We start from the raw sequence: 20409 nt of genomic DNA, 5'->3' as shown, positions 1-20409 counted from the left end.
TCTTATTAACTACCCTAGACAAATCTGGTAGGACAAGGTGAACATGTCTCTCGAAAATGTCTCTCGATTTGTCATTTATAAGTTTAGCCACACGATGGTGCAATTAACGTAGGCTAACAAAAAATAATTTAATAAACGGTAAACATGATAAAAGGTTTTGGATGCTAAGTAAGCTGTATCTGTCCGTGTTCTGTTTGGATGACTGTTGTTATAGCAATTTTGGTCGTGATATTTACAATATTGAGTTCCTTCACATCCTTTTCATGAGAGGAGAGTATTTGTGGTTTAAAAACATTTGAATGAGTGACAGTGTCTTTGGAATATGCCAATATATCTTCCATCAGCATCTGGCTGGTGTAGGACGTGACAGATGACTCGTGTCTGAGGAAACCTCGTACTTGACCATTCTGATTCACATAAAGGCTGATTTGTCGATCGGCTGACTACAGAACAGCTTTTAGGCCTACTCTACAAACGTTCTAAATTAATTAGGCTCGTGAAAGGGGTGACGATAAATGATGATAGGCCAAGTTTACTGCAGGCCATTTCTGTGTTAAATAAATAAAGGATATTCTTCAGCTAGCCAGATCCTACTAAGCTTCAATGTGGAGCTTAGGTTAACTGTCATTGCATGCTACGTGGTAATACTGCAAACATCTAGAATTCTATTTCACGTTTTAATTTTGTAATTTACAATGTGAATAGTCCATCTTTCTCCATCTGGCACAATAGTTGTCCCTTAGAAACGCCGCCCAGCCCTCCCCTACCCGATTCGCTCAAGGAAGCAACAGGGTTCTATTGCTCGTGCTCAAAGTGGTATTCGTGACTATCTCCTCGTTCTGTCTGCGTCCTAACCACTGGTAGAAGAAAGTGTGACGTCACGTTTCCAGGGCGACGAGACCAGTGCACGTGTCCTCTATAAATTCGGTAGGCAGTTCCATTACCTCGTCCAGACACTGCAGCATCTCTCCGCAAAGGTAAGCGAGAGTCACTGGGACTCATCTGGTACCTTAAATACGTTCACATTACGTACTTATTCATCTAGTCGGTACATTGAGTTCTATTTTGTTCAAGTGCTCTTGATAGCTTAACTTGCGCAGTTTTCTCTACAATGAATGGCATGATGATGGGGGCGGGTTGAAGGTTTGGAAGGATGCGGCCCTGGCCTTCTAGGCGGTTGTGTAATAACCATAGGCTATAATTTCTTCATAATTTCTCCGAAAAGGACTTGTTTGATAAAGTTCTGTACATGAATATTTTTTAATTATTCAAGTATCTAACATCGTCTTTACAGTAGAAGAGTTTATTCATAATTTATATGAATGCGAAATGTCCAGTTCCGAGGTAACGTTACAGCAGTGGCAGCTCGCAATGATGCATATTGCGGAAGAACCAGCTGCGAGAAACTCCTGAAACAATTCGTAGCTGATCATATAATTAAACAATATCCTGTGGATATCCTATCCTGTGGATGGTAGTTGTAGGCTACAGATGCAAGTGGAAATGGTTAAAAATGTTTACAGGAAAGAGTTTATGCAGCTACGTGCCTCACTACCACCTTCCTATGAATTCTTGTCTTGCGTCAGTCACAACATTCTGGAAAGTATACTGTAGGATTAGAAATTGTGACTGAATATTAATACATGGGCTATTACGACTTAGCCTAAATCGTGTCAAATAGGATGTACTAGAAGCAGGCCTACTTCTCAATTTCTATCTGCTTCATAATATGGTTATGTAATTTACCGGTTTTACACGTAAGAAATTAAGATCGTTGTGTTGAATAATCTATAGCCTGGGCATATAGACCACAACAAATTGTTCGAACAGAATACGACTAAAAGTAACAGATTCCGGCCCGTCTGGTCGTCATCAGGCCGCTGCTGAAGGTCGTATCACACTTAAGGTCATAAGCTCGTCCGTAGCCATAAACATCATACTCTCATCATATTGTAATTTAGGAAATGTTGTAATATTGATGATGATACTATATTCGACAATCTTGCAAGCAGAGGTCTAAATGAATGAAAATGGGAAACCTAGTAAATGCGTGTCATTGTTGGGAAGTAATTTGCATTCCCTGATGACAGACCTATCTATTCAACTTGACCTAAGGTGCGCAGAGTCGAGTTGCCTTCGCGCAGGTTTCACTGCAACAGAGCTGTATGTGCTGGTGATACGGTAGATTTAGACTAGCTGGTGTATTTCCCTTAAAAAAAAAAGTACTCTGAATGTGTATACAAAATCCCCCTCTGACTCAGTTCCTTCTTACAATCTCTATGTGTGAGCTTATGCACATCCCAATGCCCTTATATGGCATAAACTCTCCATCCCTTTGAGGTTGCCATGGAGACTATCCTCTCCATTTAATTTTACCCTCACGATTGCACTTGACATACTATAACTGATGCATTGTGAATAGAACTGTGTGGTAGCATAGCTAACCTCCAGTTTTCAATTCACAGCCATCAGGATTCCTTTTTCTCAAACTTGTAGGCCCAAATGTTGCTCCTAAGGGGGTGGGGATATGGGGCTGGGCCACTGCAGTGTGACACTGCAACTTATTGAATCATGCATGTTGTCCAGAAAAGAAGAGGGGGTGTGTCAATATGTCTGGGGAGCCAAGGTTACTCTGCATCAGGTTACTGTGCTCCAAACCACACCACAGATTGTTGCTAGCTAGGCCTTCACAGCAGCTGACAAAGGCAATAGAAGCTCGGCTATAGACAGGATTGTCCATTTTATTTCAATTTAATGGACAATAAGTCTTTATCTTCTTATTTTATCTAGTGACATGGTTTGTGATTGTAACTGACAAGTGGTCCACTGTGATGTGACACTGGCTTGTTGACGTAACTAGAGCACAGTGAGGCTGCAACTAAAGCCTTCTAGATTCAGAGTTGTCTCATTGGCTTGGTGAAGAGTCCACTTACTACTGTAAGCATGCTACTGATAAATTGAGGTGGCAAGATTATAAGATTGCAAGAATATCTGCAGTAAATGAGCAGTTGGCTTGCTATGTGGGGAAAGGGCGTGGCAGCTACATGACATCTAAATAGAGAGAGAAAATACCTGGCTCACCCCCCTCTTTCAGCCATTCAACTCTCCAATGGAAAACTACTGAGCTGCCATAGAGGATTTTTTTTTGCGCTAGAACGAAGGTGTGGGTGTGTCAAGCTGCATGCTTCTCTCTTCCTGCTCCCTCTGTCCGCAGCAGTTTCTCTCTCTTCCTGTCTTTTACATATGCTTTTCTCCGGTCTCTAAGACACTCTCCCTCCTCAAAATCTAGGTAAAAATTGACATTCACACCAATAAAAACTTACTAACCAAAGAGTAGCATATTCTTTACTTTGCTGTAACAGCCTAGCCTGTTGCATTATTGTCAGCGTATGTGCGCCCCCCTTCCTTCATCTCTTCCTGTTTGTGTTAATGGTGGCTATGACACAGCACTCTTTCAAAATGGCTGCCAGTCTCTCACCTCAACGGATTGGTCCCTGTTGCTCTTCACTCAGACTCACTCTCTTCTCAGCTCTGTTCTACAATTTTGTTGTACTTGTAAAAACAATTACAACATAATTGTTGTAATTTATGCCTTGCCTAAAGGAAGAATATACTATAATGGGTCGTCCTTGGTTGTAAAAACAATCCCGCGCCAACAGATTTAGATTTTAATAAAAGACGGGTAACGCCGATCAGTGAATGCCATTGCTGCTCTCCTGCGGTTTGTCTATTTTAGTCCCATTGTCATGAATGTTTCTGCCTGAGTGGGTATCTGTGGGTCTGGGGAGACTGACCCAGTTAGTGTAGGATGCTGGCACCCTGGGCTCCCCAGCACAGCCAAGCGTGAGTGTACCTACGGAATGGTAGGGCGTGGGAGGGGAGCATAAGAGGGCGAGGGAGCTCGGAACTAGGACATGGCTCACAGAGGGTGGTACAGTAGAGAGACTGGGAGGGGTGTCTGCAGTGTACCTGGTGCGGCTACCCCAGTAACTCTTTTGATTAATCAGCAGGACCTGGACTGCAGAAAGAAGTTACAAAATGGGATATGACACGATGTCCGAAAGCATGAGTATGTTGTGTAGAGGGATAACACTCCAGTAGAAAGGACATGACACCAAAGCACTCTGTCATTTTCTGTATCACTGTGGGTGTGTTGCTTAACCCTTGTGTTATCTTCGGGTCATTCTGACCCATCAGTCATTGTGACCCACCGTCGTATTGCGACAAATTTACCTCATACAAAAACAAAGTGAAGCATTTTCTTTTAACTGTCGGGCTGTCTCAGACCCCCCACATTGGAATGGTTAAAAGAAAACTATTTTAATTTGTTTTTGTATTGGGTAAAATTGGGTAAACACAACGATGGTTCGTTATGAACCTTTGGGTCATGTGACCCGAAGGCAGCACGAGGGTTAAAGTGGAGATGCATGGGGGATGCTCAACTAACACGATTATTTTGCGTAATTACTCTGATGTAGAACTCTGCTGTGGTATTAAGTCAGTACAGAGTATTTTATTTGAGCCATAGATAGAGGTAGGCTGGATAACCCAGCTCGAACACAGCAGCCATCTGTCTCTGGTCTCTGCTGGACTGGTTTCTAATTAGTCAGCACCATTCTCTCACCAGGCTGACCTACCCCGCCACAATATGCTGTATTCACTGCCCTCACATCTTGATAGAGAGCTTCTATCTAATATGAATTACATACACACAAGATTCTTGGATTGAGTATTGACTGGACACTGAACAAAGGGTTGCATTTGCCAGTCAGCCTACAGTTTTCTTGCAAAAAATAGGGGTGGTCTGAACCAATTGACGACTGAAGAGAAATGAACAAATATTTTCTGCAGAATATCACAAGACCATAATAGGCTTGTCTGTTTCTATACAACAAAATGGAGGTAGGGAAAATGGAGGATAGACTAGAGCTGAGGAGAAAAGAGGGATGGTGTAAGCAGAATGTCAAAAGAGAGAGGGGGAAATGTGAGAACATGATGACATAGAGCGCTCTCTTTCTCTCTCCCCTTTTCCTCCCAGCATCCTCCACATTAGGGTCACCTTGTATGCTAGTGTGGCCACTGCAGAGAGAAGAGCAGAAAACTGGATGCCATAACACAACAGTAGTTCCCTGGGTTAGACAAAGGACATTTCTAAAGGATTTTGTAAAAATCGAAAGAATCAGTAGCAAACGAGGCAGCGTAGGGGGCAGCAACTAGTAACAGCTACGTGCTCATGAGAGACTGCAGCTGAGGCAGACGCCACTCAGGTCATGACAGTGTCACTGGAGGATTCAGTCATTTGCCGGTTCAGTTAGGGCACTGTCAATCCTGGCGCAGTGCATTGTGGGGCCCTTTAAAAAGACTACAGGGCTGGGGAAGTGAGCAGATTAGGATAAGCCCGCTGGGATAGTACAGTGTCAAAGCAGTGGCGCGCACACACACACACACACACTCAGGTATCAACACACTCAGGCACAGATTAGGAGATTATCAGGATCTCTAACAATACACCCTAACAGTTACAAGGGCAATCCTAAGCATCCTACCAACTAAAACAGTGCATGGTTGTTCGCATGAATTAGGAGATGTAACAGAAAAATTGCTCAAATTCTTAGTTTGTCAAATTTATGTCGAAAGCCAGAAATTAAAAGGTCTCATTCTGTTCAACAAGGATGTGAACTCAAGTCCCTCAAGGGCAAACACAGTAGCTGAAGGCAGAACAGACCATTTGGTTTTAGATTAATCTATTCTCATGTCAGTTTGCCTTGTGCTGAGTGAGGGAAAGCAGGGACTGATGTAAATGGAAAAAACCCTCACGTGGCTCTTCAAACTGGTTGACAGACATACAACAAATTAGGTTGACAACCCCACATCCAGGTGACCTCCGATAGATTCACTGAACCAAATATTATAGTTGTCCTTAATGTAATTTAAATCAGGACTAGGATCAGTAGTCACTAACATCCAGACTGGTTTAATTTAACAATATGCCAGACAAGTTGGAAACATAAAAACGATCAGGGTTGACTTTCCAAAGTGCTACATTGATTGGTGTTCTAGCCCACAGGCTGTTTCCCTACCAGTCTGACATTCAGAGACATAGACCATATTATCTGATAGTTCTGTATGCCCTATGGATTGGATGGGTTTAGTTCAGTCAACCATTTTCAGTTCCTGTCTGGGGTAAGGCTAAAAGAGGATACAAACTTCATCCATGGTCCCTGTCTGGCCTTTTGCCATCAGTTTACTAGGGATTCAATATCCTTGATAAAGGTTGGACCACTAACCTACAGTAGGCTTGGACTGGGCCGGCTCTCTCTCACTAGGCCTGTAGACAGGTTGAGCCATTCATGCTATTCACTGCAATCAGTTTGGGTCAAGCATAGAGGTAATTGTAATCCTTGATGTTTACAACAGAAGTAATTTAGGCTTCTTTGAAATGAAGGTGTGTTCCCATGTGCTGTAGATCGGTTGTACCAAATCTCTGAAGACAAAATTGTGTTATTATTGAATGTCAACCACAGTAGTTTGTTGTATAAAGGGAATAGGGAAGGGCGAAGGCATGAAATAAGGAAGGTAGTATTTCCTGATTATTGCAACAGTAGCATTTGTTGACAAAGGGATGGGAGCCTAAGATATACCTGAATTTTCTATAAATCAGCTCAGTAGGGATTACCCTCCAGAAAAAAAATGTAAAAAATGTCCTAACATTTAACGACGAAAAATTATCACGTGAACATTTTGAAGAACTAATTTTAGAAGAACTAATCTATCCCCTGCCTTATTTCGGTCACAGTTAAGATTATGACTAGGGTCAACTATTCAGACTTGGATTGCCCGTATACATGGAGGTTATAATACAGTTCTCCAAATATCAGAAAGCGGGAAATGTCTCATGTCTACAATAATGCGTTCTACGAGGTCCACTTCCTGTGTTCCTGCTGGACCTTTTCCTCCCTGTCATGTGACCCATCCTTATATGGAAGGGGAGGTCACATACTTGACTCTTGTCCAGCCCTTCTTTTTGTTTAACTCTCTTGTTCAGCTTGAGCTCTCTTGCTTTCTTACTCTTACATAATACACCCACTACCCCCCTCTACATGCCAAGCATGGCTACTAGGTAGACACTCTACAACAGCACACAGGCTACAGCTTGCCCTTAAGATAAGAGTAGGAATCCCAATACTGCTGCACTCTGAACACGATTAGACTGGATTCAGCACAGGCTGTGGCCTCACAAAGATGGTGCTTACTTTACAGTTTAAGTGAAGAATTTGACATCAGACCAAGTATGATGTGAATTGAGAACAAATCTGGGTTTTCCATGTGCAGGAAGACAGATTAATTTATCCAAACAGGTTGAGACAAGCTAACGGTGAGTGTAGAGGCCATAGCAGCAAATGTATCCCACTGTCTCCTGGAACTGCAGAATGGAGCGTATCTGATCTGACATGTGAATGGGAACCCAGAGCGGACTACAGCTCTTAGCCTCTCTGACTGGCCTGCTAAGCAGACCTGCAGACAATAGCCTCCCCAGCCAAATCGTTGCTAAGTTACACTCTGGAACCTAGCCACACCCTGCAAACAATCCAGCCTCAGCCCCCAGCTACACCGTCAATTCCCTCTCCCCCTCCGAACTCACCCAACCCCAACCCTGCCTCACACCAAACCCATCTAGTGTCTGCAACACCAGGCTACCTAGTTTAACTGAAACTAGTTTCAGCTAATGTTACGTAACTTAGTAAAGGACAGTGTGACACCACTTTGTTGCTGAAACAGTTTTTTGCAACAGTGGGAGGTTTGGAAGACTGTTGTAAGAGTTTAATTTCCTTCAAGATCAGTATGACAATTACTCTCAGCCCTCTCACCCTAATTTTGCTGGTATTGTTGTCTGTGTACTGTGCCATTTTTGATAATCTTTTTGGTATTATTACAGGTTCACAACTACAACCCAATCGACAGCAACCATGTCAGACCTTTGTGTTGGAATCAATGGGTAAGCAGCTCAACTGTAACACACATACTTAAAATGCCTCAAATGTCTTCCTCGACTCAGTGTAAATATGCAAGCACTTGCGCTGACAGGATCAGAAACGGATTGCAATACACATTCACCCCCTGTGGGCATTATAGGTATCAACCCCCAATGCACAAATCTAGACACTCCCAAACAACTCCCTTATTACCGATAGTTCCCTCAAAACTCTTTCCCTCAAAACTCGTACCCAATGTAACTAATCTCCTTTCCTGCCCCCTACAGATTTGGCCGTATCGGACGCCTGGTCCTGAGGGCCTGCCTCCAGAAGGGCATTAAGGTTGTGGCCATCAACGACCCCTTCATCGACCTGAAGTACATGGTGAGTGATCACTTAACTACACCCATTAACTGTAACACATACTACACAAAGGGCTCAAACACGACTCAAGGCAGGGTATATTTCAAAAGAAGTCTTTACTTGCAAGGGTCCGTTACACGGCAAGGTAGTCAGTCATACAGGTATACAATCCAAAATGGAAAAGGTCAAGGTGGTCCAGGAACACAGCAGAAATCGGTAAATCCAGAGCAAACAAATCCAAATGGAGTAAGCAAAAGGAAGAGTCCTGCAAATAAAGCAGGATTAAGAAAACACAAGGATTCAGACTCTAGTAAATAACACTGGGCCTCTAGACACACAGGTGCTAAGACAAACTGGCACAGAGGGGCCGAAACTCTCGGGCTAAATACACTGGGAAGGGAGGGATAACGAGGGACAGGTGAAACTAATCAGGGCGTGGGATGACAGTCACACAGACAGGAACACACAGGCAGGGCAGGAGGTGGAGACGAAAGGAAAGGCGAGTATTTCAAAATAAAACCGTAATGAGAATAAAATACATGACTAAAAGAAAACACAACTTAGGGAGCAAGGCAGGAGGTAAGATGAATGTATACTGACACCAGAACTCTGCTTTGCCCTGCCCCAGGTCTACATGTTCAAGTATGACTCTACCCACGGCCGTTACAATGGCGAGGTGCGCGAGGAGGGTGGCAAGCTGATCGTTGATGACCAGGAAATCTCAGTCTTCCAGTGGTGAGTGGAGTCTAGTTACACTTATCTTCTCAAACATGTATCTACACAGTGCTGATAGCAGGGAGCATGGTCGGGGAAGTGATTGACACAAAACTTACATACACACTTACATACACACTGCCCTCTCACCCACGTCCTCCTAACAATGTAATTTATCTCTTGCCCCAGTTTGGTTGTTCATTTTGTCACAGTCACATGTATCAGAGCATGGGTCCAACTTTTGGGAGAAATAATGATGAACTCTTTGCTGACCTCTCTCTCTCTCTCTGTGGTTCTCTTTCTCTCTCTGTCTCTCTCTCTATTCCTCTGCACCAGTATGAAGCCTGCTGAGATCCCCTGGGGAGATTCTGGGGCCGTGTACGTAGTGGAGTCCACCGGAGTGTTCCTCAGCGTGGACAAGGCCTCTGTAAGTACCCAGGCTAACACACACAGCCATGTGAATATATTTTCTAGTATTTATCCTAGTATGTATTATGAGAAACAGATTGCATGACATATGGACAGACTAAAAGGGGGAGGAGCCCATGAGAGGACATGTATACACAGTTGCATACATGCAAAACATAACGTATTCTTTGTGTTTGGTTTTCGCTTTGTTTCTGCAGTCTCACATCCAGGGTGGAGCTAAGCGTGTGGTGGTGTCTGCCCCCTCCCCTGACGCCCCTATGTTCGTGATGGGCGTGAACGAGGACAAGTACGACCCCTCCAGCATGAACATCGTCAGGTACGTTGACAAATGCCGCCATACAGCAGCAGTACGTGATGTTGTTTGTCAGATCCAACAGCAAGCAAACTTCCTAGTACAGTGTCTATTGTGGACAGTGGATAATGTGATTAGAGTTGGAAAGAGATTGTTTGTGTTAATTTACAGCAACGCATCCTGCACCACCAACTGCCTGGCACCTCTGGCTAAGGTCATCCAGGACAACTTTGGCATTGAGGAGGCTCTTATGGTGAGGCCATCTGTCTGTAAATGTTAAATGTGTCTCTTGCCTGTTAACTTTGCTTGTCTGTAAATCTTTTTTAACCTGTCTATGTGTCTGTTAACCCATTTGCCCTTTCTTATAGACCACAGTCCATGCCTACACGGCCACCCAGAAGACAGTAGATGGGCCGTCTGCCAAGGCCTGGCGTGATGGGCGTGGAGCCCACCAGAACATCATCCCTGCATCCACTGGCGCCGCTAAGGCCGTGGGCAAGGTTATCCCCGAGCTCAATGGGTCAGTACCCAGCATGCACTGCTCACTGGCTGAGAACAGCCTGAGTGCAGAAGACAATGAAATCAAATGTGTGGTATCTCTATGAAGAGAAAATCTACACATTCTGTCACATGTGAGTTAGTTTACCATACTATCTGCATCATGCTAACATGTAGCTTTTTCCACTCTGCAAAACAGGAAGCTTACCGGCATGGCATTCCGGGTGCCCGTAGCCGACGTTTCTGTGGTGGATCTGACCTGCCGTTTGACCAGGCCCGCCAGCTACGCTGCCATCAAGGAGTCTGTCAAGAAAGCTGCTCACGGACCCATGAAGGGCATCCTGGGATACACTGAGGACTCTGTGAGTTGCTTATAATCAGTCTGTGACTGGAAGAACAGGCCGATTTTACTGCTTTGTCCCCAGCTTGTAGTTTATGTAGGTATATTTGATGTTTAATAGTAAAAGAATATATAGAAATATACAAGAGAGGAATGTATAGGACAAGAGGTGACTGCACTCAATTACATATCAAAGTAAGTGGTGCAAGTATTTTTGCTTGAATTTTTTCATTTTTCTCTGTAGGTGGTTTCCTCTGATTTCATTGGAGACACTCACTCCTCCATCTTTGATGCCGGAGCTGGCATCTCTCTGAACGACAACTTTGTCAAACTGATTTCCTGGTGAATGCCACACTCACCTTACACTAAAATATAAAGTATTCCCAATGTATTTTAACTTTCACTAATCATTCTCTCTCTCTCTACCCCCCCCCCCCCCCCCCCAGGTACGACAACGAGTTTGGCTACAGCCACCGTGTAGCTGACCTGTTGCTGTACATGCATTCCAAGGAGTAACTTCTTGCCTAGCCCACTCTGCAAGAGCAGAAGCCTGCAAAGGGACCATCCTCACCCTCTTTTACACACAGTCCCAGCATAGTCAAGCCACAGTGTCACACCCTATAAAACCCCCAGCCCCCTCTCTTTACAAGGCTGTCAGATGTCTAGTAGGAGGCTGTGTGTACGAGTGTTTGTTTTTCCTTTATGAAACAGTCCATCTCTGAATGGTTTTGACTTGACAGTATTTGTTTCTGTGTCTCCCCTAAGCATTGCTATGCTAGTCTTCATACTGGGTGTTACCATGTGCTATTGGTGTTAAATGATTACAGTTCTAGAGAGAAACTAGTTACTGTAATTCAGCTAAAAATAACAAATAAACATGAAAAAACTTAAATGTTCTTGTTTCTGTGTTGTGTTTTTACATTTCTCTCATAATTATAAGAAGACCAAGCCATAAAGCAATGATTCCATTCTACTAAGGAAGACTCAAGCCCTCATATAAATGGCAGCAAATAGAGGTCAAAGGACTAACCCCTTATGATCATTAGGTGTGTTCGACTTCATGTAGCGCCGGCAGTCAGGCGGCTGCTTGAAGCTGAGAATGCCATTGGCTGCTTCAAGTCAGCCGGGCTGCAGGCGATGCATGAAGTCGAACACAGCTATTGTAATTGGGATGATGTAATGGTTAACGACCATTCATTTGAATAGGTGTGTTGAAGCAGGGAAACATCTAAAACATGCAGGGCAGGGGGTCCCGAGGACCAGGATTGAGAACCACTGGTATAATGGACCATGCACATACTCTTAAACTACATTTAGTAAAGCACTTTTGTTTACCCACCACAACTGTATATTTGTGGAAAATTATTGTATATATGTTTGAGTGTCTACGTTGTACACCATTTAGAATTGTTGTAGTTGAGTTAAGTGAATTTAGTTTGTGTTTTATATAATGTATAATACCAGATATTACTTGCTGCGTGACAACCGGAACCTTCATTTGGCAGAATCCTTAAACGGAATTCTTTCCACGGGGACTTCTGACAACTTCCGTTACACAAACGCAACGAGTTTGCTGTCATATCTAGCCAGCGGGTTAGATAGCATACTTGTGTTAGCATTGAAGAGGTCATTCATTCTGTTAGCGTAAGTAACATTTCATGATTATATACAGATAATAATTGAGCAGAGGTCATTTTTGTTTGATGGACAAAATGAATGATTGGAACATGACGGACTGTAGGGTCTAAAGCAAAACATGGCTAGCTAGTCAGTACCAAACCCCGGTGGCAGGTGGACAGTGCGATTAAAATTATAGCTAGCTAGATAGCTAGGCAGCAGCTAACGTAACGCGCCTTGTTAGCTGCATCTACGTGTGCCTTTTTGCCTATTTTATTTGAATGTCATGATTTGCTAAGATTGTAATTTCTAAATTACCTTTTTTCTACCTTAGCTAACCTGTGTTAACGTTAGGTAGTTCAACAAGGCTTAGTACTAAACTATCTGGCCCAGACTAGCCAACTAGCCAGTAAAAACGCAATACACTGACAGGATATGGATTTAACTAGTTTTCATTTCTTCTCTTAAGTGTAATCAATCTTCTTTGAACAGCAGTGTCAAAGAAAAACACATACCAGTGCTGGACCATTTGAGATCATGACGCTCTTTCATTTTGGAAACTGCTTTGCCTTGGCTTACTTCCCCTACTTCATCACCTACAAGTGCAGTGGATTGTAAGTGTTGAAAACTGATCTAAGCAACTGCTTAATTGTTGGATTATCATTTCTCAGTATTTCATCGTCACTATTATATGTTATATAATCGTCTAGTTCTAATTCAGGGGTTGAAAGATTTGATCTGTACTGACAATCAAATTTGAAATGTCAGCAGTTTGGGAGTGGGTTGTACTAATCCTTTTAGGGACTGCGGTGGGGGTACCATCTCCCCCACTAATACTCTTTAAACAACCATGTGACATTAAGTGGTTCTGGGTATGGCTAATAGATTATGCCTATACTGACATAATTGCTCCACATGGTAATATCACTTATTATTATTATTATTATTATTGAGCAGATTATGTAAGTATATTGTATTATTCTTTCAGATCAGAATACAATGCTTTCTGGAGGTGTGTACAGGCGGGAGCAACCTATCTGTTTGTCCAGCTATGCAAGGTGGGCTGCCCTTCTGTGTGGATGTGTGTGTTAAAAAGAGAGAGGAACAAGAATGATGGAGATAATTAAATACACTGTTTTGTGACTTTTTTCCTTTCTGCCACTCCACCATCCTGTGTTCCAGATGCTGTTCCTGGCTACATTCTTCCCCACCTGGGAGGGAGGGGCTGGTGTCTATGACTTTGTTGGGGTAGGTGAGGTTCAGGTGGCAAATTCACACTAAAATGACTTGGGAATGTGTCAGTAACCTATCATTGACTGCGAAACAAAAAATGTTCTTTTAACACTGTGTGTGTGTGTGTGCAGGAGTTTATGAAAGCTACAGTTGATATGGCCGACCTGCTGGGTCTCCACCTGGTCATGTCCAGGAATGCTGGGAAGGGCGAGTACAAGATCATGGTGGCCGCTATGGGCTGGGCCACTGCTGAACTAGTCATGTCAAGGTAGCGCCATCTGTCTCTACTCATGCTATGTATGTGTTTCTGTCTTCTGTTTTCTCCCTCTTACTCTGCTGTTTTTTTCCTTTTCCTCATTTTTAAAAGTTGAGATATTAAATATCCTCACCTATTTCTCCTTGTTTATTTGCTCCATCTCCCAGGTGTCTGCCTCTGTGGGTCGGCGCCCGAGGTATTGAGTTTGACTGGAAGTACATCCAGATGAGCTTCGACTCCAACATCAGCCTGGTGAGGCCTTTTGATCTCTTAACAGCACCTCATCAGTCTCTCCTTATGAAAAGTCAGGGTCAGTTTAAATTTGACCTGTTGACCTCTGCAGGTGCATTACATCGCCATGGCAGCGGTGGTTTGGATGTTCACACGGTACGACCTACCCAAGACCTTCCGTCTGCCTGTGACAGTGCTGCTCGGGCTGTGTGTGTACAAGGCCTTCCTCATGGAGTAAGTACCACACACACATTCAAACGCAGAGAAACATTTACATATTTAATGTAGATGGGTAGTCATGTATATGGTTTGAACAAGGACTGGGTTTGACATGTAACATTTTTAGAAATAGTGAGTTGCCACTAGATGGCATCGAAAGCTTTTAATAGTTTTCTAAACCTTGTTAACTAGTCTAATGAGTAATGAGTGCTGTGGGATAAAATGTTGTCCGTCTCTTCTAGAACAATGTGACTATTAGTTTAGGTTTGGGGTTTTTGAGTATTAGATAACCAGCTGATTGGAGACAGAGTAACACAGACTTAGATGACACTAATAACGAGTTCAGACTACAGTAGTAGTGGCAAAGTCTTTCTGGGGTTAACATAGGCACATATGAAATCTTTGATTACTCCCACAGTGCTCACTTTGTCTCTCTCCCCCCCCCACCCCAGACTGTTTGTGCACATGTTCCTGCTGGGAAGCTGGACAGCTCTGCTGGTGAAGGCCGTGCTGACTGGAGCCATCTCCCTCTCCTCGCTGATCCTCTTCGTCACACTCGTCCACAGCAACTGAGGCTGACCCTGGCAGCCATAGCGCCTGGGGTTGGCACACTACATCTCTGGTTCATCCCTAGTGGGAAGGTCTGGTGTGTATAATTTTGGTCTGTGGACTGGCCCCTTGAATGTCATATACACTTGACTGGTTTAGCGGAGTGTATGGGAATGCTCCTCTTGCAGGTTCATTTTGTATTGCTCACATAAGGATCATGGATATGATCCTCAAAACATTTCCTTATTTTTTTTTACCCGGTATATCTTGTATTTGATTCAAATGAGCTCGTGTGATTGGTTCTGCAGCAGTACAGTATGTAGATAAAGTATTTATAACTAGTGTATGAATATGGATGTTTTTTGTTTGTTTTTTAACCACATGATTCGAGACAGAAGCCAGTCTATTCCATGTTAGCTGAGGGTGTTCTACTGTTGTCACTACCCCATTTTCAATGCTGTTTCCAGAAGCATTTAAGCTCAATTGAAAATATATGTGAATTGTGGATCTGCTCAAATGCTAAGATCAAATGCACACAGAAATTGAGAACTTATGAAGGGGAGAGATGTGCATTGTTCAAGGGGAAAGGTAGAGTTTGGAAAATGAGTGTTTGTCCTGCAGCATGGTAAATTATACTAATTTCTTTAGAGCTAAAAAGTTTTCCATGAGACACAGCCGCCCTCATCACCTAACTGGAGCGCTAGGATGCCATTTGTAATCTTGGCATTCCATCCGTATGCCATGGGACTAGGAGGCAAATTACCTTTCTATTGGAGAGGTATGTCCGTATGATTAAATATGAATGAAATGTGATACTGTGTGTGCATCTTTTTTTTTACAAAACTGAATAATGTAAATCATACATTTGGATTAAGAGGATCCCAGGCTCCACCAATGCCCTTATTCCCACTATGACAACTGGCCTTAAAACAACAGGCCAAACTGTTTTTACTGTTTGTATCCACACAAACTTATCTCCTGATTGCAACTGGTTTGGTTGGGCCATCCTGTCTGAAACATGATTCCTTAGACCTTCTAACAAGGCCTCCTATCTGTGCCAGGGTTGATGCGTATCTCACGTCGGACGAGTTTTTGAATTACCTTTGCTGGGCCTCTTTCCAGGACAAAGACCTCTTTATGAAGGAGTCCACAATGACTGGCCTATCTGACTATGATTCTGTTTGTTTCTTAGCTTTAGTGCTGTTAGCACATTACCCAAGTCTCAGATTATATGTTGGACTCATGCTGATGGTGCTGCACTGTACTATACACTATTCAGGGCTCAAGTTTCATCAAAAGTTTTGCGTGAGATTGGCATACATGGGTACAAAACGTTCGAGGGATGTGTGTGCTTCTGGTGATGATTATGACTGGTTGGCTGGTTTTTAGTTGTTTAACTCGAGACAACTATCAGTTTTGCAGAAATATGCGCCTCGTCCATTAATTGTAGCCTAGAGGGACAACTTATTCCTTCTCAGCGTGAGAAATGTTTGAAATGTGAGAGAAATACAAGGTTTCAAGAAAATGTTGAAATGAGAGCCCTATTGTAGTGTAGTTGAAGTGTTCACCGTGCCTGGTAGCTGAGATGTGGGTCCCTTGCGCTGTAAACAGTGACTGATTCTGACCACATACATACTGTTCTGCACGTCTGATCCTTGATATTCTGCTGTCAGTTTATCACTTTGGATAAAAGTATTTGCAAAATGAATAGAATGTAAATCAAACCACCAGTCCAACTGGAATCCAACCGCAAAACAACACTTATGTAAACCCCGTGGACACGATAAACGGCCGAACTCATGAATGTATTTTTTCCTGAGCTTGTTCAATAGATTACCCTGTAGCTGGGTTGGACTCCATCCCTCAGACCTTCATTCTTCTTAAGGCTCGGCAAATATCGGAACGAAAGGTTCCTGCTTGCCTGCATTTCACGGACGCCTTGTGTTGTGTACCACGGCATCGGACATGTACCTTCTATCTGCACAAGCATGCAGTAGTCTATAGTACATTTTCTTGAAACCTTGTATTTCTCACGCCGAAAAGAAGCAGACTCAACTACAGCTCTCCGGCTCTGCAGGTAGCCTACATGCTACTCGACTCAACACCTTACTGGGAAAACAGAGTAAAAAATATCAACCAATGAGCGAAGGGGCAAAAACAGACAGCTGCAAGGAAAGTCGTTTCTAGGAAAGTTGTGCCATATTATTTTGTATTTTTTCGACACACAACACACTTGCCTCGATCGTGGCGGTTTATGATGATTTCACACGGGAAATACTGGGTCTATAATGGATTAATGTTGCCAAAAGAAACTCACTCAGCGGAAAGTTTAAAATTTGCGGAAGAACTGAAAGTTCAGAACAATGATATATTTGCTATCACCTACCCGAAGTCAGGTAAAGTATGCTAGGCTGTAGCCTAAAATAAATATTCAATTAAACAAATAAAGATTCAGTAAAAAAAATTATGCTTTTTGTGCTTGCATTGCAGGAATAACTTTCCTGTTTCGAAGAATACATGTATAGGCGTTATTTACAACACCTTTACAACTACCAAAATAAGCCCGAAATGTATCTAGCAAAAACGATTAATTGTAGCCGATGAAACATCGGAAATAATTTTTTGGGTCATGTTAAAGATGTTAAAATGATGATATGGTAACATGGTATGCTAAAATACCTTAAAATGAATTAAAGATACCCTACAATTCCACTGACTTTAGTTCTATGGGAGAGAGATGGCACACAGTATTTAAGATTATGACAGAGTGTTCTTATTCACAAGGCACCACATGGATGCAGGAAATTCTGCCTCTGGTTCTCAATGGAGGGGACCTTACGCCAGTGCAAACTATTCCCAACTGGGACCGTGTTCCTTGGGTGGAAGAGACTCGAGCAGCTCTGGTCATGGACAACCTGGTTGCCCCCAGGGCCATGGTCTCTCACATGCCCTACAATTTAATGCCTCCCTCTTTCATGTCCTCAAAAGCTAAGGTAAGAGTCAGTTGGCTTCATTTCAAACTTCCATAGTATTTCACCTGTCCGTCTCATGCCTCCTGTGTAGGACTGTTATCCAATTTAATCTAATGTATACATTATGATTTAGACCTTAAGACTGCAAGATGTAATTTATTTCAGTTTGGTACTTGTGATCCATTACTGCTTTGCAAACTTGCCATATGAGATGTGTAATACATTATCTATTTTACAGCATACGTTTGACCAGCTGTGAGTCTTTATGCTACCCACCTCGTCCCTCTAGGCTATCTATGTCACCAGGAACCCCAGAGATGTCTTGGTGTCCTCATTCCACTTCCACAAGATGGCCAACTTCCTGGATGATCCAGGGACTTTTGATGAGTTTCTGGAAAAGTTCCTTTCTGGAAAAGGTTAGTACAGAAGTCTGTGCTTACTCTTCTAATATAACATTCTACAACTGTATTTGATTTAGATTTTTCTACCCAAACTGTTTTCATGTGCACAGTCATGTTTGGGAAATGGACTGAGCATGTGAAGAGCTGGAGGAAGGCCAATTTGAGGGACAGAATCCTGTTTGTCACCTATGAAGAGATGGTTCAGGTGAGGAATTTACTTACCTAAGAGTTATTAGTCAGCAACCCTGTCTTTCAGCCCTTTGTCTCTCTGCCTATCTCCATATTTCCCCCCATGCCCAAGTCTCTCTAGTCACTCCATCTCCATGCCCATCTACCTGTCCATATTCAAGTCTGTCTCCCTGACTGTCTGCAGGACCTGCGGGGCGTTATCAGGCGTTTCTCATCTTTCCTGGGTCAAGACCTGGATGAGGAGACAGTGGAGCGGGTGGCCAACCATTGCTGCTTCAGCAATATGAAGACCAACATTATGTCCAACTACTCTCTGGTTCCGCAGGGAATCATGGACAGCAGCAAGTCTCCCTTCCTTAGAAAAGGTACTGAAGCTAGTGCTAGATCACATTTGTTCCCTTTAATCTCTTGCCTTGTGATTTCTCTTCTATCTCCTTGTCTCCCTGGTCTCTCTCCCTCTTGCACGCATAATCTAGCTGGACTAATTGCTGTTGGGTGTTGCATAGCATTATATTCTGCATCTTACAGTAAATGTATTGTAAAACTCGTATTTGTTTTATTTTCAGGTGTTGCAGGGGACTGGAAAAATCATTTCAGCCCTGAACAGGAGGCCAGATTTGTAGCTGTTATACAACAGGAAATGGCTGGAATTAATATTACATTCCCCTGGGATCAGGAGTAAGCTGAAGACATACGGCTGGGATGGTCTTTGGGCCTATAACTAATAACACTGACAAGAGTAACCAGTATTTAGATGTTCTCATTCTGATGATTAGAGGACATTTTTATCATTTGGATAACTTTTTTGTAGATATAATTTAGATAATTTGATCAACCACTGACATATACTGATACAACCATAAGCAACCATATATTTTGCACAGCTATTTTACTCATATTCTTAAAAAGCATTGCCATAACTGGTGATGTATGTGTAAAGAAGCACATTTTGAGATATTTCAAACTGTTTTAATGAACTGATTTAATAAACATGTTTACAGAATGATATAGCCCATGACTTTAACAGACTCTGTCACTTGGAAGTTCTCGTATCAATCTCACGAGCCAACTGACATAAAGCAAACATGCCACAGAAGATTCCATGACACCAGTCTGACAGGATGCTCCCCTAGAAATAAACATAGTATGAAGAGCACTGTAAAATGTATCACATATACATGAAAGACCATCATTACATGGTTATGCATATACCTCAATGTTATATCTCTCCCTTAAGCCTGTTCGAAGCAGAAGATCAGATCCAGGAAGCAGAGGAAGCAAAAAACAATCTCCATATTTTTCTGCATTCAAATTGCCCAGGATAAAGGGGCAGAAGCATCCAAGCAAACCTGATTATTGTGAATAAAGAATAACAGGTGTGTAAGTGATAGTTAGCCTGCATGGCAAAACAATCTGCTATTATAATATTATAAATTTACTAATATGAAAAAACTGCTGTACTATGTCAGAACTGCTTGACTTACAGGTGTCTCTGTCCTCACAACAATCACTCAACTTTGAGCTCCATACTGTTTTCTGTCTAGAATTGGCGGGTAAAGCCTTGGGTTGACTTGACGTGGCATCTTCAAGCACGTTGCACATATTAACTGAAATTAATAAATGTAGAGCTAGCTCTAGCAGTACTGTACAGTAGGCTAACTGCAGATAGAGAATAGCCTACTACAGCAGCCATAGCATTCAAACGGTATAACGTAGACGTTAGCCTACAGATTAAAAACAATGATGAGCTATTGCTTGCCTATAATGGGAAAACGTGTACCACATAATATCCAAATACCATTCAGTGAATCTGTTTGTCCTAGCTTTGTGCAGTTAGTTAGTCCCCTCTAGCTATATTTTGCGCTACAAGTTGATACCAACCCGAACCGGACTCAGGAACAAGAACGTTTCCTAGCAACGGATTCAGCGTTCACATTTCCATACAGTCTACTTCCACAGTAGGATCAATAGCTTGGTAAATTATGAGTCATTTTATTATGAGTTTACTTTCTAGTCAAGCAAATAAATAAAGCAAAAATAAGAACCTGGCTGAATGGCTTATGCTACACAATCATCTCAGACAAGGAATATGTGATTTGTCTTGTATTCTTATTCTTTGGGGGACATAATATC

The 20409-nt window shown here is 42.6% G+C and overlaps 3 protein-coding genes across 5 annotated transcripts; all 3 read left to right on the top strand.

Moving 5' to 3' along the window:
• Nucleotides 1-883: 883 nt before the first annotated feature.
• Nucleotides 884-11501, top strand: gapdhs (glyceraldehyde-3-phosphate dehydrogenase, spermatogenic). The gene is made up of 11 exons (XM_067238773.1): nt 884-977; nt 7937-7996; nt 8261-8357; nt 8965-9071; nt 9387-9477; nt 9677-9795; nt 9943-10024; nt 10140-10291; nt 10469-10631; nt 10854-10951; nt 11056-11501. The coding sequence occupies exons 2-11, from the start codon at nt 7968-7970 to the stop codon at nt 11123-11125; spliced, it is 1008 nt and encodes a 335-aa protein (XP_067094874.1). The 5' UTR covers nt 884-977; nt 7937-7967; the 3' UTR covers nt 11126-11501.
• Nucleotides 11502-12124: 623 nt separating this feature from the next.
• Nucleotides 12125-15527, top strand: tmem147 (transmembrane protein 147). 3 transcript variants are annotated; one of them, XM_067238041.1, is made up of 8 exons: nt 12125-12253; nt 12696-12840; nt 13215-13284; nt 13409-13474; nt 13591-13727; nt 13883-13967; nt 14059-14180; nt 14618-15527. In XM_067238041.1, the coding sequence occupies exons 2-8, from the start codon at nt 12764-12766 to the stop codon at nt 14736-14738; spliced, it is 678 nt and encodes a 225-aa protein (XP_067094142.1). In that variant the 5' UTR covers nt 12125-12253; nt 12696-12763; the 3' UTR covers nt 14739-15527. The 3 variants fall into 3 exon arrangements, with proteins under 3 accessions (XP_067094142.1, XP_067094143.1, XP_067094144.1); XM_067238042.1 differs by having other exon boundaries at nt 12150-12253; nt 12719-12840; XM_067238043.1 differs by having other exon boundaries at nt 12163-12253; nt 12722-12840.
• Nucleotides 15528-16696: 1169 nt separating this feature from the next.
• Nucleotides 16697-19542, top strand: sult2st3 (sulfotransferase family 2, cytosolic sulfotransferase 3). Its single transcript, XM_067237882.1, has 6 exons — nt 16697-17110; nt 17499-17707; nt 17976-18102; nt 18198-18292; nt 18461-18641; nt 18843-19542. Exons 1-6 carry the CDS (start codon nt 16969-16971, stop codon nt 18956-18958), a joined length of 870 nt encoding a protein of 289 aa, XP_067093983.1. The 5' UTR covers nt 16697-16968; the 3' UTR covers nt 18959-19542.
• Nucleotides 19543-20409: the final 867 nt, after the last annotated feature.

Source organism: Osmerus mordax, chromosome 6, assembly GCF_038355195.1.
Source record: "Osmerus mordax isolate fOsmMor3 chromosome 6, fOsmMor3.pri, whole genome shotgun sequence".
Lineage (NCBI taxonomy): Eukaryota > Metazoa > Chordata > Actinopteri > Osmeriformes > Osmeridae > Osmerus > Osmerus mordax.
The sequence above is the reverse complement of the archived record's forward strand: the minus strand, read 5'-3'. Positions and strand labels throughout refer to the sequence as shown.